Source organism: Diceros bicornis, chromosome 8 (genome assembly GCF_020826845.1).
Source record: "Diceros bicornis minor isolate mBicDic1 chromosome 8, mDicBic1.mat.cur, whole genome shotgun sequence".
Lineage (NCBI taxonomy): Eukaryota > Metazoa > Chordata > Mammalia > Perissodactyla > Rhinocerotidae > Diceros > Diceros bicornis.
The window spans coordinates 56,174,006-56,200,121 of record NC_080747.1 but is presented as its reverse complement, the minus strand read 5'-3'; the positions used below and the strand labels follow the sequence as shown (position 1 = coordinate 56,200,121).

General features: G+C 34.1%; 1 protein-coding gene across 1 annotated transcript in view; it reads left to right on the top strand.

Annotated features, from left to right (window-relative positions):
• Positions 1 to 5,982: 5,982 nt before the first annotated feature.
• The window catches only part of LOC131409253 (sulfotransferase 1 family member D1-like), a 33,609-nt gene continuing 13,475 nt past the window's right edge, over positions 5,983 to 26,116 (top strand). The window contains 4 exon segments of the mRNA XM_058546338.1: positions 5,983 to 6,061; positions 20,565 to 20,723; positions 23,590 to 23,715; positions 24,547 to 24,644. Of these exon segments, the coding sequence (XP_058402321.1) occupies positions 5,983 to 6,061; positions 20,565 to 20,723; positions 23,590 to 23,715; positions 24,547 to 24,644 (462 nt within the window).

The following is a 26,116-nucleotide window of genomic DNA, read 5'->3' as shown; positions in this document are numbered from 1 at the left end:
AATAATTATAATTTTTCAGAATCAGTTATTTTTTTTTTAAAGTGTAACATAGTTATGCATTATACGAAAATTGGAAGAGTCTTGAAAACGGTTAAGACTTCGTTGGGGTGAGGATGGGAAGCAGAATCTCAAGCTCTGAAGGCAACAATTGTTATTTACTTTTTCAACACTCACTTTGTCATTTTTTTTGATTTAACATTATAATGTATAATAACAGCTTTTTAATTTTATACTTTGTAAAACTCATAGTTGATGTGGCCCACATATAACTAAACAAGAATAAATCGAGGTAGCTTTCTGACTTTGGTACTTAGTAAACAAACATATTCGAAGTTGGCCTGACTAAAATTTGGACCAATCACTTTTCCCCATAGCTTGTCCAGAAATTTCTGTAACTTCCTTGGAGAAGGAAGGGAGCTGGGATCTAGCTTAAAATTCAAATACAATTTCAAACCCTCTGTGATTCTCTGGCATCTTCCCTGAGCTGGGCTTAAGTCTGTGTGGGCTGGAGGCAATGAGGGCCTTGGACAGCATCATGTGGTGGGGTACGCAGGAGTAGCCACTGTAGCTTTGGTTCTGTGCTGTCAGGAAAGCTAGAGATTTCTGGTTACCTTAGTGTTTAAGATTCCCCAATAATTACACATCTAGAACAATGCCTTTAGGACAAATGCTAGATACTTAGCAGCACTCAAAGGCTTATTAACTTACTGATTGATGGATAGCATGTTAAGACTAGAAAGTGCTCAGTAAGCATTTATTTGTGAGGGTTGTAATTGCACAGAATTTGAACCATGCAATAGAGTTCCTTTATATGACTAAAATATCTGAGAATTCAATTTGGACAACAAAATAAATAAAATAATGTTGGATTATAAACCCATCGTATAAAAGAAATATTCATGAATTCATGCTGATAAAAATCAATGACTGAATAAATTATTAAGAGGGAAGAATATATAAATATCTCATACAGAAGAATTCCAAAGAAATATGTATAACTCCCCATTCCATCCCTTACGTGTGGGATTCACATAGCGCTTTCCTTCTAAAGAGTATGGAAAGGGTGACAGGTAGGGTGAGGAGGGAAGAGTGACTTTACAGTGGAGAAACTTGGCAAACACTATCTTAGCCAGGTGATCACGTTAACATCTTCAGTGATGAGACATGGTAATAGAAAATACCCTTGATATTGATGATAATGGCTCTTTACCTCTCAGTTCTTTCTCCCAAAAACCTATAACCATTGCATAACCAGGGAAAAAACACCAAATAAACCCAAATGGAATGAAAATCTACAAAATACCTCACCAGTACTCCTCAGTTTTGTCAAGGTCATCAAAAATAGGGAAAATCTGAGAAACTGTCACAGTAGAGAGGAATCTAAAGAGAAATGACCCTTCAAAGTAATGTGGCACCCTGGATGTGACCCTGGGACAGAAAAAGGAATTAGATAAAAACTCATAAAATTCTAATAAAGTATGGACTTTCATTAATAATAAGTGTTAACATTGGTTCATTAGTATGTAACAAATGTACCATCAGAGTGTAAGAACTTAATAATATGGGAAAATGGATGCTGAACATACAGAAATTCTTTGTAATATTCTTGCAATGATTGTTTTTCTGTAAACGGCCAGATACTAAACATTTCCAACTTTACCAACTATATGGTCACTGTTGCAACTATTCAACTCTGTCATTGTAGCTTGAAAACAGCCACAGAAAACAACGTAGAAAGGAATGAGCACATAAATTTTTTAAAATATAATTGTATTTACAAAAACAAATGGAAATGTAGATTTGGCCTGAGGGTTGTAGTTTGCCAGCCCCTCCTCTAGATAATAATTTTTCTTTCTTCCATTTTTAAAATGTAGAGATGTCTTTCATTTTTAGAAAGCCTATGAATGCTCCAAAAGATATGTTTTATCCAGAACTTAATTACTCTTTGTTGGTTGTCTTTCAGAATATCTAGACAGCCACATTGCTAGAAGGAAGTGTCTTATAGCTTATATCAAGTGTCTCCTATAGGAGATGAGTGTTGGAAGTCAAAATCTTTATCTAGGATTAATCTGTACCTCAAATGAAACATCACATTTTTTCATTCAAGTACTAGAGTAAGAATTGGTACTACAGGGATTTCCTATCCCCTTTAATCATAAATAAAAGAAAAATAGCTCCTCTACCACCAACAACAAATGTGTATCTCTTTCCTTCAATTCTGAATTTTCTCTTACAACAGATGAACAGTCTTCGATATCTGTGTAATGCCAACCTCTCTACATGTGCACTGAATACTTCAACTGTCGTCTACTCTAGCAACGGATACTTCTCCGTATCTTCATTTTTTTCTCTTCCCAAATGATCAATTCCCATCAGCAAATACATCATGATATCTCACAACTTAAAACAAAGCAAAACAAATCTTTGAGTCAAATCTCCTCTAGATATTCCTGCATTTTCTCTGTTCTCTTTTACATTAGAAGTCATTCAAGACTTGTCTCGACTCACTGTATCCAATTTTTCACTTTACTCTTTTCCTACTGTATCGTTTTCTGAATTAGTTTTATTAAATTATTTTATTAAATAAGTATAAGTACAAGAACATATATGTTCATACACAAAAGTATGTGTATACGTATATGATATGAAGAATAAGCACAAAAGAAACACCACTGTACCACCATCAACCTAAGAAATGGAGTATTATCCCTACCAGTGAAGTACCTCTGTGCTTCTTCTCAGTCCCATCTCTTTACATATCCTGCCTACAGGTAACATAATCACTACCCTGAATTTTGTATTTATAATTCCCTGGATTTCCCTCTTAGATTAACACATTTACTTGTTTACTCACACAGTTTATTCCTTTCATTGGCATGTCTTAATCACATATAAAGACAATCATATGTAATGTGTTCTTTTGTGACTTACTTTTATCCTGGCTCAAGGTTATGTTTCTAAAATTTACTTATGTTGATTTTTGAAGCTTTGGAACATTTATTTGCACTACATTTATAAGACTATATTTGTTTGTTCCTTTTAATGTTGATAGATATTTGAGTAGCAGAAAAATTTCTATTATAGGCAATGAAACTATGACAATTCATGTACGTATGTTCTGAAGAAAATGCCCAAGAGTTTCTCTACATACAAGTCAAAGTACTGGGTTGTCACGTCAGTGCATTTTCAATTTTCTTGATGTATAAGACTATATTTGTTTATTCATTTTAATGTTGAAGGCTGTCGAGAGGTAGAAAATTTTCTTTTATAAGCCACGATACTTTGAATATTCATGTACAAGTGTTGAAGAAAATGTCCAAGAGTTTCTCTATATACAAGTCAAATTACTGGGTTGTGAGGTCTGTGAATTTTGAATTTTCTTGATATTGTCTTATTTTTCACATAGATGATAACACTTATTATTGTCATATTTTTAATATTTGCTATCTTGGGTATAAAATTGCATCTCACTATGGCAGTTTTATTTTATATTCCTCTAACTAATAATGGCTTGCTCCAGAACACAAGTTGAAGGAGCAAACTATACATCAGACATGACTGGTGTCATGGGACAGGTAAATGAGGTGGCAGGACAATGAGTTCTCAAAGCTTTGTACAGAAGTCAGATCTATCATTTTTATTCACATTTATTGGCCTGAGCTTGTGATATATCCAAGTGTGATGTCAATGGGATGGGGAGATACAATCTTCCATAAGATGAGGCAGGGACTATTGGAGAACAATATCGTAGTTAATTCATGTTGTCTTGTCTTATGCTTGGTTATTTTTTATTGCATGTTGGAGATTGTATTTGAAAATCTGTTTCTAGACATAATTTAAAGCCTGTGACAATGTTTTCTTCTTCCAGGGAAAAATATTCATTTATTACTGCCATATGTTGAAGGAAACTACTGGAAATTAGAACCTCTTAATCAATTTTTAGGGATTAAGATGATTCAAACATTTAAAAAATGGTCTATTTCCAATTTACTCTTACTTCTTTTTAATAATAATTTATTATAAAATAATCTCAAACTTAGAGAACTTGTAATAGTAGTACAAAATATCCTGTATCTGCTTCACCCATTTTCCCCAATTGTTAGCATTACATCATAATTATTCTCTCTCTCTATTTATATATATACATACACACGTGCATATACATATATACACACATTCACATTCATTCATTATCATTATTCTTCTTCTGAGCCATCTGAGATCAAGCTGTAGATATAATCATTCTTAAAACATACCAGTGTGTATTTCTCCAAAATAAGGCACATTCTTACGTAACCACAACTACCCAAATCAGAAAATCAGCATTGATATAATACTACTATCCAACTCATCTATCACAATCATATTCACCACAACTATTTCATCAAAAGCTTTTTGTTTTTTCCTTCTGGTCCAGAATCCTGTCAGAGATTATATGTTGCATTTAATTGTCATATCGTTTTGTTTCCTTCAATCTCTACCATTACTCAGCATTTTCTGTGTCTCATGATTTTTGCAGTTTTAGAGTATAAACTTCTAATTTTGTAGAATGTCTTTCAACCCCGCCCACCTGCCCATCTCAACAGTCAGGACATACATTCCAGGCAGGGATAGAACAGAAAAGATGTTGTGGCTCTGTCAGTGCACCACATCAAAGGGCATGGACTATCGGCCTGTTCCGCCACTGGTGGGTGCTGCCAGACTTGATCACTTGGTTAAATTGGTGCCTGCGCCGTTTCTCTACCACAATGTTACCTTTTTAATCTTCGTAATTAATTGATATTTTGTGGTGAGATAATCTGAGAATATAACCCACTCCCCTGCATTTAACACCCATTGATCATTTAGCCTGAATTTTTCAGCATTAAAATGGTTGCCATTCTATCAATGGTTTTTATTTCTATCATTCTTAATTTATTAAATAGCATTATATTATAAGAAAGAACTTTTCTTTCCCCATCATTTATTCATTTATATCAATATGAATGCATGACTTTCTATTTAATTCAAAAGCTATATATATCCTATCATAACTTATTTTGATACTTAAATTATCCCAGATGGCCAATGGGAGTTCTGTCAAATTAACTCTATGTTTTTTTTCACATTCCCCTATCACCTTTTGAGAAATTCTTGATTTTCTGATTTATTGTATATTTTCCTTGCCTCACCCCTGGAGCCAGCTATTTTTCTAAGATTTTTGAGTTTCTTTAGTAGAGGATAACATTTAGAAATCAGGACCTGAGCACTTTGTGTGCTCATTGTTACTAGGCTATCATCATTGCTTCCAGCCATCTTAGTGCACGGTTATCCCACACTTTGTTTCTCAATATTTCACAATAGATGATGATGATGATGATAGATAGATAGATAGATAGACAGATAGATAGATAGATAGATGAGATAAATAGATATAGACAGATTTATGTAGATCTCCATCTATAGATATATATGTAATTTCTGAATAATAATAATAATTTTTCTAGAATGTAAATCTCCTTCTCCTGCAAGGGAAAGAAAGGAGGCATGCTAAGCTCCTGGGGATCATATTCTGGTTAAAATGAAATTAAAATGAAATGTTGAAATCACATTTCATTAATTCAGAGAACCACTACCGTAATGTGTTCTTCAAATTTCTGGCATGTGGGGAGACAAACTAGGAATACTTGTGCCTTGTTTTTCTGACTAATCTGTAAAAGTACCTAATTGCCTCCAATTGTTTTGCCTCCCTGTACCTCTATAGCAGCATGATGCTCAGGTTCTCTCAGTTTCTTCCCTGAAGCAGACTTCAAGAAAAAATCTTAATCTATATTTTCCCATTTGATTCAAAGAAAATATTTGTTTGGGATGTTTACAGAGGACAATAAAATAAAATATTTATGTCTTCATATTTTGTTGAATGATAGGTTTTCACTTCAAATTCCATTCTTTTTCAGATCGAAAAACTGACCCATTTAAAAAACTTGGCCCTTTGTCAGCATTATGATTTCAGGACCTAGAGACAAGAAGGAACCAAGTCGTAGAAAACACTTTGGTCATACGGAAAATGAGAAGATCTCAAGTAAGATTTTTCTGTTTTGAAACAGACGTTTTTACTACAGTCACCACTATTACCAGCTGGCTAATAAAGTTTATTTACAGACCTGCCTCTGGATGGTACAGGCATCATTTAAGATGCAGAATATGCTCCAACTATTTTTGGCTGCATTTCTTTTTCTCTTTGCTCCTATGCAGAGAATATATTATTGTATGTCTAACTTGCCCATGCAGTTCTAGAGGAGCAGATAAATCAACTGTTAGTGAGGGTTTCTAATAGGAGCCCTGGAGCCATGACACAGCATCTGTGTTATGCTTGGTTTTTACAGTGGAAATCAGAAGCAACAGTAAAAGTAAAGTGAAGGGCCTTAATTAACTATATGTGATAATATGATGGCACTAATTCCAGATGCTAAGCTTAGTAGATTTCCATGGGCTCTTTGTTTCATTCTGTCTACCACCACAAGTGATAACAGAAAGCCTTTTCTTAAGCCTTTAATCCTTAAAAGAACAACAGACGTTGTACAGTTAAATCATCACCCTCATACAGCTCTTTAGACTTCATCTTTTGCCTTCCTAACACGTAGGACATATTATCTTGGGGGACTGAAACAACATAGAGAGTGGAACTTGCATTAACCCATTACCATGGAAACAAAATCTGGACGTCCAGTTCCTCAAGACAGTCAGCTGGTAAGTGATTTATCAAGTCTGTCTGTAAAGTGCCTATGTTTTGTATAAAACTAAATGCAGCAATTGAAAAATGAGAGAATGAGAAATGGATAATTCTAGTATGGATGTTTTTGCCATAAAAGGGGAAATATTGGGGAATTCTTAGGTCCAGATTTCCTATCATAAATTCACAGGATTATTTTTCACATTTAATATTGTGGTGAGGTAGTCTACTAATTTTAGGTTCATAAGGCTAAAAATAATTTTAAAGGCTATTAGTCTTTCACCTTCTCAGTATTTGTATTTACTTCAAAGGAATACTTTTGTATGGTCCACCGCTACTTTGAGTTCTTAAAAAATCTGAGTGTGGGAATATGAAAATCACATCTAGGCAAAGATAATGTTTTCACAAGTCTAATTTTGTATACTTCTCAGGATTCACAAAGACAATATTATATAGATGCTAGAAAAATGCATTTTCCATTGATGACCGCTTTATTTCCTTTTTCAAAAGTACTTTGACTGGTACGTGGCATATTTTTCATCACAATATATATGTCATCTTTTTTTATCATTAAATCAGAGAACCACTATGGTGATGTGTTCTTCAAATTTCTGGAAATGTATTACTTTCTAAAGGGTTTTAAACAAGATTTGAACTATTTTACTTTTTTCACATACACCCTCCTATTGTCACTTTAATGAACAACCACTTCAGTATGGTCTGTTATACATCCCTTTGTCTTTTACCTTGGGTTTATTACCAAAGCCATATTTTAAAAACCCCCCTCCAGCATAAAAAGTCCTTATAAATGAGGAGTCATGTGATGTCATTGTTTATTGTAGTAATGAGAATATTTAACATTATATTTTAACAAACAATGGAAAAGGCTTAATATATTTTCAATCCAAACATTTTAAATCAGAACAATTCTAGTAAGTCCAATTAATCTATTTAGGTTAACGCCCGTGACCAGTCAATGCAAGTTTTTTCCCAACAAATTAATACTTCACAATTACTATTTTTTAAAAAAAGATCTAAATATTTTTCTCTGATACATGAAAATTTAAATATTTGAAATTTCTAAGCCAATGTTCGGAAAATGTTCCAAAATTATATTTTTATTTTTAATGATATGTAGATTTATTAGCTATCAGCATGTATAATTTTTATTTATTTAATTTTCCCCCCAAAGCCCCAGTAGATAGTTGTATGTCATAGTTGCACATCCTTCTAGTTGCTGTATGTGGGACCGGCCTCAGCATGGCCGGAGAAGCGGTGCGTGGGTGCGCGCCCAGGATCCGAACCCGGGCGGCCAGCAGCGTAGCGCTCGCGCTTAACTGCTAAGCCACCGGCGGGCCTGCTATCAGCATGTATAAAACTATACTGGACTTTAAAATCACTATCTCCCCAGCTTAAAATGGGGATTAAATAGCTGAATTCTTATTCTATAATATGATAATCTAAATTTCCAGATGTACTGAAAGAGGTTTTTAGGTGATTAAAAAAAACAGTTCATTTTGGGTCACAAGATTCATTTACTATTTCATGATGGCTTAGAGTATTTAGAGGGTGTTTTTCAACATCAATTAGATTATTTGTTCTCCCTGGAATTTTACCCAATTTATATCTTTCTTCATTGCCTCTAAGAGCAACTTCCTCTTGCGTGCTAAAACTTGGTACAAATAACCGTGACAGAGTCTTTGAAATTGATTTCAAAGGAAGTAGCTTTCAAAAGTGTTTATAAATTTGCAGAATACTTTCACAGACCTATAGTCAGACAGCAGAGGACTTGTGACCAGGCAGATCTAAAATGTTCCAGTCTAAGATATGCAAGTGGGATAAAGCAGGAAGTTAGGTACTTCCCTGAAGAATTGAAGGGAAGCTTTATTAAGCCTCATAATGTACACATCTCATCCCTTCTCATATAACTCCATCCTGAGAACAGATTTTAGAGAGGAATAAGAATGAAAATAACATTAATCTTTCCTAGAGAAGATAAATTCATTGTTTGGGAATAGGTTTGATGATAAGGGATCTGACATTGCTCAATTTTCTTTAGGTCTAATTTAGCCCACCGTGGATCACTTTGCCCTTGGAACTGTGGATTTAAGGCTAACCCTAGCTCTAGTATTCTCAAGTTAAGAGAAATTATCAATGCTTTTAGCCTATATAAATATCATTGTTTCTCAAAGACACCGAGTTTTGTATGCTATCCTCAAAAGAAACTCATGCTATAAAAGTTACAGTATACATAGAAGTTGTAGATGGGCAAGAAAGAAGGAAATATATTTTAAAAGAGTATAATGAAATGCCTGTTAATAAAAGTATTCATATTGGTTTAAAAATCAAAACTGAATAAATATATTTTTATATATGTATATATGTACGTTTATATATGTACATTTCCATATGTGTATACATACCCATATATATATGGATTTTTTAAAGGATGAGCTGAGAAACAGATAACAGATATGGGCCTCCTGAAAAAAATTACTAATACTGTTGTCTTATAATATAGGATTCAAAACAAAAAGGATTATGTTGTAGAAAGGTGAATCTATAATAGTAAATATTGTATTCCATAATAAATACAAGACAATCAAAATGTTATACTTCAAATAACATACTTTCAAAGTAAAAAGAAAACTCATATGCTGTGTGTTAAATGTTTTGGGAGAAATTGGTAGAAACATATGTGCAGAGGGAGATTTTACACAATATTAATCTATCCAACATATTAAATTTTCAAAAAGATTTTCAAGATTTAAAAATATATTGATATTGAATTGATTTGTATGTGCATATATATAAATACATGTATTTATGCTCATACTACCAATGAGTAATATAACTGCAACAAAATGATATTTACTGGCACCGGAAAACCACAATCAAATCTAAAATGTAGAATTTATGTTTGCATTCTCTAGACCAGAAAATTAACATAGAGAACCTAATTAAAAATTGTTGTAATATGCAATTGATTAAATATTTAAAGCCAAACCATGTTTTCTTTAAAATAATCTATTGGGTCGACAGTCATCATATAATTAAATACAAATCATGTAGTAAATAATAAAAACTGAAAATATTAAAATCTCTGAGATTTTGCTGAAGCTGTGATCTTTGGCAAATTCAAAACTTAAACGCTTTCATATCAGGTTAATAAAAAGAAAAGTGATCTAATTATTCAACTGAAAAAAAAAAGGAGCAGGATGATCTCCAAAATCTATAAAACTGATGATGATTTTTTTTTAATGACATCTGTGTTGTTTGACTTTGGGAAATGTTCATAACATCTTGAAGCCTCAGTTTCTTTTTCTGTAAGATAGGGGTAACTAAAATCCATCTCAGAAATTGCTATAAGGCTAAATTATTACTATAGTTATTTTTGTTGTTTATATTTTATTATTGTTTGAAGTACTTTACTCATTTAATTCTCACAACTATCCAATGCAATGGGACATAAAATATATATAATAATTCCCATTTTACAGATGAGGACATTATTGCAAAGAAAATTTACATGAATTATGCAAAATCACACTTGAAGAGTTCTTTTGAAAACTTGGTCCCAATCCATAGATGCTCCATAAATGTTTTTTTCTCCACTTATCTACCCTTGCAGACTCTTGATTTTATAAAATAGGGGAAACTTTTCCTCAACCTGTCTTACAACCAACTCTGTAGGATATTGTCTGTTTCTCAATATCCTACTTAAAACCTCAGGTAAAATCATACAACACCATGGTGACAGGAAAAGGAAATCATTAAAGAAAGAAACGAAGACAAAATAAAGTTAAAGAAACCCGAAAACCCACATGTACAAACACACAGATACACAATTATGTTTTTAATGAAGATACATGTTATCCCATTTCTAACATGTATTTCGTTTTGGCTGACATACAAACAAGACCTATTATAAAACAGAGTTGTTTGTGCTTTCAGGAACTGAGATGATGATCTCATCAAGCTCTTTCATTGCTATGATAATACAAAGCTGTTTTCTGGATTTTATTAGGCCCCAGGGCTCCAGAATATAGAAGAGCGTAATTAACTCTTCACCATCAAATATCTTTGTTAAAAGACCCTGACAGTAAACAAATACCTGACAGCAAATGGCATTCAGTACTTCCTGACTATGTAAAATTAATTCCCTGAGGATATCAAATAATAAGGTGTATTTAACTTTAGAATATCTGTATGAGATGGAAGAGATAAGTAAGTGCAATTATCTCCACTTAAAGGCTAGAGTTGCCAAGCACTTACAGAGTTAATGACTTGCTCAAGTCTGATTTTAAGGCAAAGCTTACATATGAAAATTTAGACCCATTATCTCTTTCTGTGGAACTGAGTGAAGGATAGAGAATAGTTCTCTAAGTGAAGGAGAATGCATTTTTCTTCTGATTTGAGGCAGTGTTGAAATTTAACGAGAGTGAACTTCGAGATTCTGTTGGTATAAATGGTGGTAACATGATAATTTTAGTGATACTTAAGCTATATTGAGCAATTTGTACATGCCAGAGAGCATGTTCCATCTTTATATGCATTAAATTATTTCATTTATGAGCTTATAACAATAACAACGATTCTATGAATTGGATACTATCTGCTAGGATGATCAAAAAAAAGTTCACTTGTCCAAATCTTCATAGTTGCTAAGTTTTACATTTTTCTAACAGTGGCCTTTCCAGCAACAAAGCTAAGTGCTCTTACCATTAGATGTGTTACTTCTGGTAGTGCTCAGGGCAAGCTACCCCAGGAAGCACCACTCTGGTATGCGGATTATTTGGAGCTGAAGACAATAAGGACTCAGAGAACTCAGGAAGAATATTTGAGTTTCCCCTCCCAAACTGCCTAAAGAATTTAAAACAAAAGATCTGTTTCAGGAAGGAGTTATTATCATGACTGTCATAAAGATAATGTAGGATAGAGGTTACAATAGAAAAGGCACCAACAAGCCCATCTTATCGGAAGTTCTGTCTCTCTGGCCACATACTCTGGATGTCCCTGCGAGGACTTACCAGACAATCACTTACAAGGGAAGTCTCCATTTGTAAAGGTATATCTCCCTCTCTGTATTGGGAAGAGGAGGGTTGACCTCATTTCTAGAGACTTATCAATGTGGAAGGTGAGGCCTTAAAACTGCATAATAAACTTACTCTTATCTACAGTGCTTTAGTGATAATCTCCTATAACTGACACCCCCACCCCCAACATCCTCCTTGTCTTTGGTTAGACATGGTATTTAAGACGAGAATTTCTGCTATTGTGTGGAGAAACGCAGTGTCCCTGCTTTCTCCCATGTATACATGTTATTAAACTTGGTATTATTTTCTCCTGCTAACCTGTCTTGTTAATTATTTGGCCAGCCATAAGAACCTTAAGGAAAAGGGCAGAGGGAGATTCTTCCTCTTCCCCTGACACTTCCCAGGATATGCAACTTGATTTTACCATTTATAATTACAAGATTTGTGTAGTGGGGCAAGTTTCATAAACTATGAAAATTTCTAATTATAATATGAATTTTAAAGCTATTATTATTAAGTTGAAGTGGAAATATATGATGGAAATTATAGTGCCTATATGTTCATAAGTATTAATCTTCACAGCCCGTGACTTAATGTTGATCCATGTTGTTTTAGTCAATGAAATTTGATAATCTTGATATAAACTAAGATTGTTTATAACATACAGTGTATGGGAAAAGAACATGGTCTCACTTCTAGGTATACAACAAATAAAGATATAAACAAAAAACAACAGTCAAAAGCCATGCAATTGGATCATTTATTGCATAGATAAACTGTCAAAGGTCACGTGAAAAATACAGAGTAGTATTTGTATTACTTTTGAGTTTTCATAAGTGAGAAGCTTCTATAAATACGGACTTTGAGTTTATATAAAAGTAAAGCAGCATTTTAATCAGTAGTATCCTAATGGAATTTTTCAGCAATAAAAGAGTGTTCTATTAAACAGTTCATTCCTTTTTTGTTTCTACTGTCGCAACTTAAAGCATATGGTTTGGTCTTCAGAGAATATTAATTTTACTTAGAATTGTATAATGTTAGAGGTGAAACAAACTAGAGTGATCTTTTTGTACATTTCCTATATATTTTTAGACAGGTAAAACGTGGCTCAGAAATCCAGGTAAGTCGCTCAGGTTTATACTCTGGTTTGCGGAAAAGCAGTACTCAAATGCCTCTCTTCAGGTTCCCAATGCTGTGCTTAGAAGACCCCCATAAATACAGCATTCCTATGGTTAAAATATTTTATCTTTTACATATTTAAAAAGGAACTAATAGAATTTGTCCTGTTTAGGTCAAGGATCTGTTGAATATCAAAATGTCACTTTCTGGGAGAATAATGTATTAACTAATATCAGTTTAATATTCAGTTTTTTATGATTAAGGCATATCATATCCTTAGGTCCAGTATTTCAATATTTTAACTCACTAATGGACTTGAGAGTCAATAGTTTTGCTCAGGTAAACATGGACTAACATTGACTTTCATCAGCATGAAGAATTTTAAATTGTTTCCAAAGGTTTATAGTGAATCTCCAGCGGAAGTTATTTTGCAATGGACATTTTCAGAGAAGTAAACAAAAGAGGACTTAAGGGAAGCAATCATCTTCTTTCAACATTTCCTGAACTTTTACCAACATAATTTTTCTCACATAGTAAGTTATACGCAACTTCAGGATATTACCTTTTTAATGATTTTTTGGCTCTGATTCTTAATTTTAGGATTAAGCTTATTTAAAGCTCTCAGGGGGCCGGCCCCGTGGCTTAGCGGTTAAGTGCACGCGCTCCGCTACTGGCGGCCCTAGTTCGGATCCTGGGCGCGCACCGACGCACCGCTTCTCCGGCCAGGCTGAGGCCACGTCCCACATAGAGCAACTAGAAGGATGTGCAACTATGACATACAACTATCTACTGGGGCTTTGGGGGAAAAAAAGCAGGAGGATTGGCAATGGATGTTAGCTCAGAGCCGGTCTTCCTCAGCAAAAAGAGGAGGATTAGCACGGATGTCAGCTCAGGGCTGATCTTCCTCACAAAAAAACAAAAGCTCTCAGGAGTATAAAGGTAAGTTAAATTTGACTACATTTCTTCCATGAATACTTTTGTTTGGGGTTTTTTAGGAGTCATAATGCTAATTTAGAATATTGAACTCATGCAAAATTTGAATCAGAACCAAGAAATATTAAAATACACTGATGTGATTAGTTCACCTTCAAGGTATGATCTGTAATAACCAAATATTGGCAAAAACAGATATTCCAAAAAACTGTGTATAAATTAAATTATTTCATTTATAGTTTTCACTCATGAAACAGGTTAAAAATGTACAATTTTTCCCTTTAGAAACAGTTACAAATAAAATTTTATATAATCAGGTAAAATATATGAGTATTAGATGAAGATAAATATTATTAAAACAAGTCGTTAATGTGATTCAGTTTTTCTGAAAGTCATTGCATATGCACTTTAGTAGATTAAATTTCCATATATTTATAAGGTACTTTAGTGTGTGCGATATAGAGCAAAACTCTATCTTTTGTACCTAGAATTTTCTTCTGTATCTCTAATTAGCCAAACTTCATGGTCAAAATCAAATCACACCACCAGTGCTGCAGATGTACTGAATACCTCACCATAATTTACCACTTCTCTTATGTCATCATGTGTTAAGATTGATCTCTTCAATGTTTATATTTAGAAGGGAATATAGAATAGTGATTAAGGTTGCCGGTCCTGTAGTCAAACCATCTGGGTTCAAATCCAGTCCTTCCACTTACTGACAGTGTGACCTGGGCAAATTACTTAAGCTTTCTCTATGTTAATTTCCCCCCTGGTAAAATGAGGATAATAGGACTTAACATAGAAGATTTTTTTTAATGAAAATTAAATAACTGAAATCAGAGTTGGCTCTGTGGCAGTGGAAGCTAGAACTGGAGGGTGGAGGAAAGATTTTACATCTCCCACAGCCCATCAGCCAGAATTTGGTCACATGCTTCCAATCTAACTGCAAGAGTGATGGAAAAATGGTCTGCTCAGAAAGAGGTAAAGGTGTTTTCCTAAAGGTGTGAAGCATTTCCTCTGCCCCAGCCCCTGTCTATCACCAGTGCCTGGGATAGTGTTTGGTATCCAGTAATTCCCAGAAAATAATATTAAAAAAAATCAGAATTTGTTACTTAGGAAGAGGGAGAAAAATGTCTGTGAAATTTTTAAATTTTACACTTCTTATGCTTTATTTTCACAGGCAGATATCCATGAAAATTAGCAAATATTAGCGGGAAATATTGCAGTACCAATACAATTGAATAATAGTACAAATGTTGTCATAAATTTACTTTGGAGGTGTAACAAACACAAGAATCATCTTAATATTACCTACTGGTAGTGAATCTCAATTTGGTAAAAGCAAAAAAAAAAAAAAAAACCCACTAATATCTAATTATATACTCCTTCCCAGTGATGCTCAAGAATATCCTAGAACCACTTGCATATCATCATCCTCGTATGTTAGAAGAGAACTACTGTTGAAACTGTGCATAACGGTGGGTCAGAGGACAACCCTGTTCTGGTGGAGACTAGCCAGAAACCTAGTACATCCCAGACACTCTTAATTATCCAGAAATAACCCTGTAACTTCTAGTTTCTTACCATAGAATTTGGCAATGTATTCACATGCTTTTCCTTACTTTCTGCACTCCAGGCACCCAGGCCTTATTTCTCTCTCCCATCTTATGGTCTTTGCACATACTATTTCCTGGCTAGAAAGCTCTCTTCCCAATCGACTCTTACTCAATCCTCAGGGGAAATATTTCTAAGCCACTTGACTCTGTTAATTTCTCTCTATTTATGGCTATACCTCTGCTTCATACCACTTACCACCACCGAAAATTTTAATTTATTGGTATTGTTTGATCAGTATCTATCTTTCCCAGTTACTTCTAAGCACCATGAAGATAGCCGCAAGTTTTTTCCCTTATTATATTCTCCAGGGCACAGTATGTGCCAGATATTAAATAGTAGCATTCAAAGAATATTTTTGAATTAATTAATTTGTTTTGATTTCACAACATTGTCCTTTATGTCAGTATACATGAATGTAGTGAAAAAAAAAACACAACAAAACAGATAACAAGAACAACAACAACATCACCTGGTTCTAGAAAACAAATGAACAAGAAAACCTAGTAGCTAGCCAAAGACTTGCTATACATTTTGCCTTTTGCTCTCTGATGTACTTGACACAGTGGAAAACCTGGATGGCTGGGAAGGCTGTTACTATTTCACCTGCGAGAAAGGCTAACCTTTGCAAAAGCTGCAAGGTTGAGACTAGATCTGTTAATATTAAGTGAGGCAAGGGTAGTGAGAATCTGGTAAACAATAATGGTCTGAATATATATTGAAAGAATTTCTCAAAACCTTTTCCCAGGAAGATTACATAATCTCTTCTAGAAATCCTCCATCAGCATAAGTACAGGTAATGTAAGTGGTCATGTTACAAAGTACAAAGAGCCTGAAACTCCTAGGATGAATTGAAAAACAGGTCAGTTTTGATGGGGCAGGCACGGGGCAGGGTTGAGAAGGGATGGTCAAAATCTCGCTGGATGAAAGGGATGATTAGGCATATGTGTGTGGAGATGGATTGTAATTAGTATTTGGGTGGTAAACGTGATGTAATCTATGCAGAAATAGAAGTATAATGATATACACCTGAAATTTATACAATGTTATAAACTAATGTTACTGGAATAAAAAAAATTATGATTATTCTACTAGGCATAATAATGGTATTGTGATTATGAAGGAAAATGTGTTCAGATTTTTAGGGATACAAACTTAAGTATTTAGGAGTGAAATGTCATGATGTCTGTAACTTGAAAATATTTCAACAGTAAAAAAAAATAGATGAAGCAGATACGTAGCAAATTGTTAACAACTGCCAAATCTAGGTGATGGATATGTGGGTGTCCGTTATACTAATCTACCACTTTTCTGTATACATGAAAAATTTGTATAATAAAAATTAGAAATAAAAGGAAAAAAAGATAAAAAAAATCTTACTAGGCTTTTACGTATTGATTTCAGAAGTGCTGATTACATACTCTGCAGCAATAATACCCTAAACCATTTCTCATTTTGATAGTTTTTAAGGTATTAGAGAAAAACAAAAAATAATTAAAGAACTTGATTTGTAATAAAGAAGCCTGAGTTTTAGTATCAGCCTGCCCACTATTTCTTGTGGAAGGAACAAGCTTTGGGTAACTGGGAAGAAACATGGTAAAGCAATTGGAAAGCTGAGATGAAGTTTAATAGAAATACAAAAAAAAAAGAAAGGCAGTGAACAAGATATGAGAAATATAGGTAGTTGCTCAAAGATTAGCTACTTTGAAAAGTTAATCTATGGGGAAAGCAATCAGATCATGAATTAAATTTAACAAGTATTAAATTTTTTTTTCTCTATATGGCTACTCCTCCCAAAATCTTACTTTGGAAAGGGGGAGAGGATAAAAAGGTTAGGGGAACATGAAAGTATCTGAAGGCTATCGTATAAATTTATCGACTTTCTGTGTTACAAAGCTGAGTTACTTAGGCTAAAGTTCCAAATCTTTTATGAAATTTTTGTATTGTAAAATGAATTGGATTTTAATCAGAAAATAATTGTTAAATACATTGTTCGAACCATACCTTTTGCAAACAAGTGCAAATGCATTTAATTTGAGGAATTAGTATTGTTTTCTTTTTTTATTGAGGTATAACAGACATATAACATTATAACATTATATTAACTTCAGATATACAACATAATGATTTGATATTTGTATATATTACAAAACGATCATCACAATAAATCTAGTTAACATCCATCACCATACATAATTACAGTTTTATTTCTTGTAATGAGAACTTTCAAGATTTTTCTCTCACTAACTTTCAAATATGCAACACAGTATTATTAACTATAGTCACCATGCTGTACATTACATTCCAATTACTTATTTATCTTATAACTGAAAATTTGTACCTTTGACTCCCTTCACCCATTTTACCCATCCCCCCACACCCTGCCCCTGGCAACAATCAATCGGTTCTCTGTATCTCATTTTTCGTGGTTTGTTTTTTTCTTTTAGATTCCATAAGTAAGTGAGATCATATGGTATTTGTCTTTCTCTGTCTGACTTATTTCTCTTAGCACAATGCCCTCAGAGTTCATCCATGTCATTGCAAAAGGCAAGATTTCATTCTTTTTTATGGTTGAATAATATTCCATTATATATATTTGGGTATATATGTATATATATATATCTCACGTCTTCTTTGTCCATTCACCCATCAATGTACACTTAGGTTGTTTCCATGTCTTGGATATCATAAATAATGCTGCAATTAATGTAGAGGTGCATACATCTTTTCAAATTAATGTTTTAATTTTCTTCAGATAAATATCTAGCTGTAGAATTGCTGGTTCATATGGTAGTTCTGTTTTTAATTTTCTGAGAAACCTCCATATTCTTTTCTATAGCATTGCATCAATTTACATTCCCACCAACAGTGCACAAGGATTCTCTTTTCTCTACATCCTTACCCACACTTATTTCTTATCTTTTTGTTGATAGCCATTCTAATAGGTGTGAGGTAGTTATGTCATTGTGGTTTTGATTTGCATTGCTGTGATGATTGCTGATGTTAAGCACCTTTTCATGTACCTGTTGGCCAAGTGTATGTAGTCTTTGGAAAAATGTCTATTCGGATCCTCTACCCATTTTTAAATAAGATTCTTTTTTTGCTATTGAGTTGCATGAGTTCTTTTTATATTTTGGATATTAACCCCATATCTGATATATGATTTGCAAATATTTTTCCTATTCACTAGGTTATCTTTTCATTTTGTTGATGGTTTCCTTTGCTGTGCAGAAGCATTTTAATTTGATGTAGTCCCAGTTGTTTATTTTTATTTTTGCTGCCTTTGCTTTCGGTGTCAAATCGAAAGAATCATCACCAAGACTGATGTCAAGGAGCTTACTGCCTATGTTTTCTTCTAGGAACTTCATGGTTTCAGATCTTAATTCAAATCTTTAACTCAGTTTATTTTTGTGTATGGTGTAAGATAGTGGTCCAGTTTCATTCCTTTGCATGTGGCTGTCCAGTTTTCCCAATACCATTTATTAAAGAGACTGTCCTTTCCCTGTTGTATATTCTTGGCTCCTTTGTCATAGATTCATTGGCCATACATGCCTTGGTTTCATTTCTGCGTGTTCTATTCTGTTTCATTGATCTACGAGTCTGTTTCTATGCCAATACCATACTGTATTTATTACTATAGCTTTGTAACATAGTTTGGAATTAGGGAGCATGATGCCTTCAGCTTTGTTCTTCCTTCTCAAGATTGCTTTAGCTTTTTGAGGTCTTTTGTGTTTCCATTCAAGTGTTAGCATTTTTTGTTCTATTTCTGTGAAAAATGCAAGTGGAATTTTGATAGGGATTGCATTGCATCTGTACATTACTTTGGGTAGTATGGGTATTTTAATATTAATTTTTCTAATCTGTAAGCATGGAATATCTTTACATTTATTTGTGTCTTCTTCATTGTCTTTCATTAATGTCCTATAGCTTTCAGAGTACAGGTCTTTTGTCTCTGTTTAAATTCATTCCTAGTGATTTTATTCTTTTTGATGCAATTGTTAAGTGGGATTGTTTTCTTAATTTTTCTTTCTGATAGTTTTTTAGTGTATAGAAAAACAACAGATTTTGTACATTGATTTTGCATCCTACAACTTCATAATCTTTTAAAATGAAAAATGTTTGGATTAGGTAGAGTAGGGGTCAAGTTGGGAGGACTTGAAAAAAGAAAAAGAAGATAAATTGCACTTCAGAGAAGGTACAGGTTAGACTATATCCATTTGACTCCAGAGACTTCTGATTTTAATTTTTGAAGAGAAGTTCAGCTGCTGATAGAGGGCCTCAGTAAGCCTTATAAACCTGAGTTTGTTACATAGTCTCTGTTTTTCTAGAACTTAAAAGAAAGAAAAATAATCACTCAGCTCGTGCTAAATTGGGAAAGCAACAACAACATGTTTTGTTGTTGGGGGTAGGACTTGGGATATATTTTAAGCTCTTCTACTTCTTTTATATGATGACCTAAAGAGGAATTAAGAGTATCTTCATTACAGCCTTGCTCAGAATAAAATGACGTAATAATGTCACTAGTATTAAAAAGTTCGCCAGAGCAATGTATCTCCAATGTTACATTTACTCAGGCTTGTTTCTTTTACCCTTTAGTTCTTCTTCTTGACCCTCCCGCCACACATACCTTCATTCCTGGGCCTGTTATAAATCATTTAGAAAGAGTAATTTACCAGTCTACTGTGTAATTTAAGGGAGGGAAGTACTAATTTAGACCATTACTGATTTTGCAGTTAAGAAGGTCCACTGTTAATTATGGGGCTTGTTCAAATTTCCACTACAGTAAATTGGCAGTGCTGTGTTTAAGCCATTTTCTCCTGACTCCAAAGCTCAGTAACTCTATTACGTATCTCAAAAATCTTTGCCTGAGGAAATGCTGTATAAATCGGTACACAAATGTCAAGTATTGATGCTATATAACATATAAACAGCGTATATGGAATAAATTGTGCAAGACCTTGTTAGTTCTTATAACTTCTCTTTTTCCACTGATTTGTAATGCACGGTACTGTGATCTGATACCGCCGGACCTAGAGTAATGGAAAATTAATATATTAATTTAATAAAATATTAACTTATTTTAAAATTTGATTGGTAATATTAAAACAAACTTTTTTTTAATATGCTCTGCTTTGTTTAAAATCTAGTTTGTCAAAAAATAGACAACAAGCTGGATGTCTTCAGGAGGGAGTTAGTGGATGTTCAGGATGTATTTCTCTTCTGGAGCATTGCTGAGAAGTGGTCCCAGGTTGAGTCATTTGAGACTCAACCAGATGACCTTCTGGTCTCCACCTACCCTAAATCTGGTAAGATCTTTTCATTTATTTGTACTTACTGATTAGCTATTGGTTCATACGTATAAGCCCACTGATCTGCAGATCACTAGTCAAGGAAACACTGTGGCAATTGCTGGGACAGTTTTGTCTTAAATTAGAAAAACTTACTTCCTATTCCAAAAAGCCTGCAATTGAATGGAGGCTATATCTGAGGGGAAATTAATGCTATTTTCTTGTTTTCCTTTTTAAGTTCAAATAAAAATTATTAAAACTGAATATATAAATGATTTGGGTGTGTTAAGTTCGGTATGTTGGGTTGGGTATACCCAACCCAAATGAGTTGGGTATGTTGGGTATATAAATGGTAGGTATGTATAAAACATACATCTTTTTTTATACATCTTAACATTTAAATATTTTGTTTATTTTAATATTTTAAACACATTTGTAAATATGCTTAGAAATAGTTTGTTATAAATTTAAACAACTGCTGACCCCTCACTGTATGACCTCAGAAAAGAGAATTTAAGATGACTCAATAAGAATCAACACATTTTTTTATGACAATCTTCGGATTTACCCAGTGATAGATATACAGAGATAGAGACATGAGGCTCTCTTTTGCCTTTTATCCAATTAATTCACTTGAGCTCATAATCAATCAACTGTTCTAATGACTAAACTCTCAAAAGTCAACTTTCCTTTATATTCCTGTCTCATTTCTTAAAGGAATGGAGGAAAAGAAGTTTTAATAAGTATGTTGACTACTGATCTTCTTTTTAGATTATAAATATTAAAATTACTTCAAAGAAATATGTACCAAATCCTGGGAGGAATGTCCTGATTTTGGGGGATTCTAACGTGCCAAAATGACACACACTGCCTGAGAACAAAGGACTCCTACTAGGAAGTAAACAAATGTACAATATAGCCTTTTGTAGATATAAAAAACTGCTTTTGCTTTTGGGCAAAAGTAGTTCACCAAACTCAAATTGTTTAGGACCAAAACTACTTTGCACTTCCTTGCAGAGATAAAAGTTTAGAAAAGGGAGGGCAGTCACTGAGACTGTGCGTGCTCTTTTGTTTTTGTGAGGTTTCGGTATATTCACAAGCAAGAAACCATTAAGATAATCTTTGGAAGGTACTATGACACAAATAGGTCATCTGCAAAGGTGCTCTTTGAAGCTGAATTTTTTCTGACATAGTGAAACTAGATGGCTACCCATAAATCAATCATATACTCTTTGGTCTTTTTTTGTTTTTTTCTTTTCTTTTCTTTTGTTCCCTTTACAAGCTGTTCAATGGGGCTGGCCCAATGGCGCAAGCGGTTAAGTGTGCGCGCTCCACTTCGGCGGCACGGGGTTTGCAGGTTTGGATCCCTGGCACGCACCAACGCATCGCTTGGTAAACCAGGCTGTGGCGGTGTCCCATATAAAGTAGAGGAAGATGGGCACGGATGTTAGCTCAGGGCCACTCTTCCTCAAGAAAAAAGGGGAGGATTGGCATCGGATGTTAGCTCAGGGCTAGTCCTCTTCACAAAAAAAAAAAAAGACAAGCTGTTGAAAACATGTCTTAAAGTTATTAATATATCAGTGCCCTGTTAATTTTGTTATAAAAGATCCAAGTTAACGAACTTCTTATATGAGCTGAACCATGTGATTTTTTTCCCCCCAAAATCATGGAAAGATAAACATTTCCAATTCAAAGCATAGCTAAATTGGCATTTCTTTCTGTCAGATTTCATTGGCCACAATTTGAACCACCCACTGATAGTAAATGAAATGTGTTCTATTGTACTTTGGAATTTAAGTCTCTTTTTTTCCATGAATCATTGCTTAAGCCTAAGCCAGATCAGGCCACAAAATAATTCAAGGGTAGTATTGATTTGGCTCACCTTTTTCTTAGCACTGTAATTGTCTCTTAGAAGGATGGGATAAATAGTCTCAGACTCATGATTTAGGAACAAGAAGGAAGAAGAGTTGTTCACAAGAAAGGATTAAAAAGGAGACTAAAAGTCCTCTAACATCTGGAACCAATCCAAAGGTACATCCATGTGCAGATCATTCTTCAAAAATGTTGCTATGCACATAGATTAATTAATTTAATTTCTTAGTTTACACTTATGATTATTCAATTTAGAGAATATCATTGCACATTTGGCAAAGAGGAAGGGGATGGGGACAGTTAAGAATCTATCTTTCTCCTATGTCTTATAATTGCTTTTTTAGCAGTGCCTTGATAACCCGATTGCTGAGTGCCATAGACAATTAAGTAGACCACATTCTCATGTATTTTAGTTCCATTTCTCAAAAGACTGATGAAACACAATCTCATAATGATCAGAGTGACTTGAGCCACTCTGCTCCATCAGGATCTACAGTCTTGTTTGCGAGTGACACATTGGTCACCACAGATGCAATCGCAAAGTTCTCTTTGTTTCCCTTCTTCACCCCTCCACCAAATGTTGAACATTTGCATATGAAGTACTCTTCAGTCTCAAAGCCTAATAATCTTTTTGATATTAACAGAAAATGTACAAATTACTGGTCAGACTCATTGAAATTGACTTCCCCCATCCATTCCACCCAGGAGGGTGCGCAATCATTACTTAAATACTCTCTAATAACCCATGTTTTACTTACTTTTCAAGTCTTACTTTTGTGACTATTTTAATCAGATTTTACACACACACACACACACACACACACACACACACTATGTATGCATATGTTTAAGATAGATAAGAATGTCTCCTAGGAAAAGGGAGAAGAGAGAGGAAACAAAAATGAAAAGCACATTTTTGTTATTGATGTTACACAACTTCTCTACCTCTATTGACCCTCTCATACTCTTTTTGACACAAAAGTTTAGAGTTCCTTTAATTTTTTTTCCTTAGGAACAACCTGGATCAGTGAAATATTGGACTTGATCTATAACAATGAGAATGTGGAGAAATGTAAATGGAATGCAATATACAAACGAGTGCCATTCATGGAATTGATAATTCCTGGATTCACAAATGGTATTTTCTCTTAATGTTTCTTTTCACCACAGTAATAAATCCTCCTATATTTTTGTGGTGACTGGAGGAGTCGTGATGGAAACTGATACAGACAGAGCTTGGATGGTTGAACGATAAGTGTCTATAATAGAAGAATAAGAATTAGTTTTTGTTAATAACCATATTTTACATCTCCTCCACCCAAAGAAAATATCTACATAAGAGATTTGGCGTAGGGTATTTTTTCTTAATAAGACTGGTAGAATTCTTCAACATTTAGATATTGTGTGGTCATTATATACAGAAAATTCAGTGTTTGATTCAGTATCGAATCACGTCTACTGATAGTCAGCTGATGTTCACAGACTCAAGAAAAAGGATCACGGGAATATATGGTTTTGCATTATTAAAATTTTTAAAAATTACGTGAGCCTCGTGGCTTAATTTGACCTTAGAATTGGAATATGAGAAAGCTGGAAAGGGATTTTTGAAATCCTCTCGTTCAGTTTCCTCATGTTGTAAATGAGAAAAAGAGGAAAGTAAATAAAGGAAAAATTTGGACATCTTGACTCTTGACTCTTAACTGCTGTTTCTGCCTGAAGGTGTTATATCTGAGGATTTTTATAGATACTTATGAGGAAAATAAACCCTGCAATAAAATATAAACAAAAAAGCAGTCTAACTAACCAGAATTTATCTTTTTTGATGTCATTGTAGGTTTTAGAAGTATATGACGCCATATAGCCATTTCAAGCCACATAGTGGGATTAATGTTTAGAAAGTCTTAAATTACATTGTTATTAACATTTATGATTCCACATTTATAATGTAGTTTAACTTTTGTGCTTGTAGGCGTTGAGGAGTTGAAAAACATGTGGTCTCCTCGATTAGTGAAAACACACCTATGTGTTCAACTTCTCTCTTGTTCATTTTGGAAGAATAACTACAAGGTAACAAATTAAAAAAAAAAATCCTTATTTGTGTTGTAATTTCTTTTACTAGTTATGAAGAAATTAAGATGAGGGATTGCAACCCGTGGATAAGTCATTGCAAAAATAACAATGTGAGGGGCCGGCCCGGTGGTGCAAGCAGTTAAGTGTGCACGGCCCGCTGCGGCAGCCCGCGGTTCGCCAGTTCGGATCCTGGGTGCGCACCGACGCACCACTTGTCAAGCCATGCTGTAGCGGCCTCCTATATAAAGTGGAGGAAGATGGGTATGGATGTTGGCCCAGGGCCAGTCTTCCTCAGCAAAAAAAAGAGGAGGATTGGCAGATGTTAGCTCAGTGCTGATCTTCCTCACACAAACACACAAAAAATGTGGGCCTTATATCTCAAGGGTCAAAATAACACCAGTGGACACCAGTGTTGTAGATAGAGATTGCACTCAGTGCACAAGCATTGAGAATCTGTCAGATTTTCTGTTCTCTAAAATGCCTGTCATTCTGTCTAAATCCCTTCACCTACTGTCTACTTTTAAATGGTAGATATTTAAATAATCCCAGAATTACTTCTTCATGAATTCAGCATAACCATGTATACCAGATATTGTGACTGTCGTTATAAATGCAAATGCAAATAAGACATTGTCTGCCATCTAAGAGCATGTTATTTTATTTAATTTCTGCGAATACCATAGGGCTTTGTCTGCTTGCCAGTCACTTTTCTATGCCCATATTACGTGATGGTTTCAAGTCAGTGACGTCTGCCCTATATAACATATGATTCTATAGAATACCTAAGTAGTCAAAAAAAGACAGCTATATGTGAAAAATAAGTACATATCAGTAAAATAAGTGCAAATACATGAAGTCAAAAAAGATTCTATGGGGCAAAGACATCTCATAGATGAAGAAAACTTTGATCAGCATCCTAAAGAAAGAGTAAGTTTTTTCAGATGTACAAGAACATTATACAGAGAGAAAATTGCATGTATATAGGCTAACAGATGTAAAAAAGCAAAGCATGTGTCAAATTTTACAAGTAATTCAGTGTGGCTGAAAAATAAATCTGGGAATGTTGGCAGTCACCAACCCTAGATTTGAGAAAGGTGTTTAGAGTATGCCTTAACCCCAGCACCTTTAACATAGTGAGCAAAATAGCTGTTGTTTTTCCTTTGAAAAATTGGCTGATTATACTCTCAATCTTAACATAGAAAAAGTCTTTGTATATGGGTTTATATATGACTTCCTTTTTCTTTCAAAGTCTAACTAAAAACAAAAGTAATAAGGAAGTAGGAATATAGTTTATCATCTTAATTCCAGAAGTAAAAATCCATGGGAGCCCCAGAAACACATGGCCTTGCTATTAAGAGAACTGGGGGATATCTTCAGGATAGCCTTCTATCTACACTGAGGAAAGCAGAACAGACCTCACTGAGAAACTTAGAGGTAATAATGACAGGAAAAGAAAACAGTTGATTCTT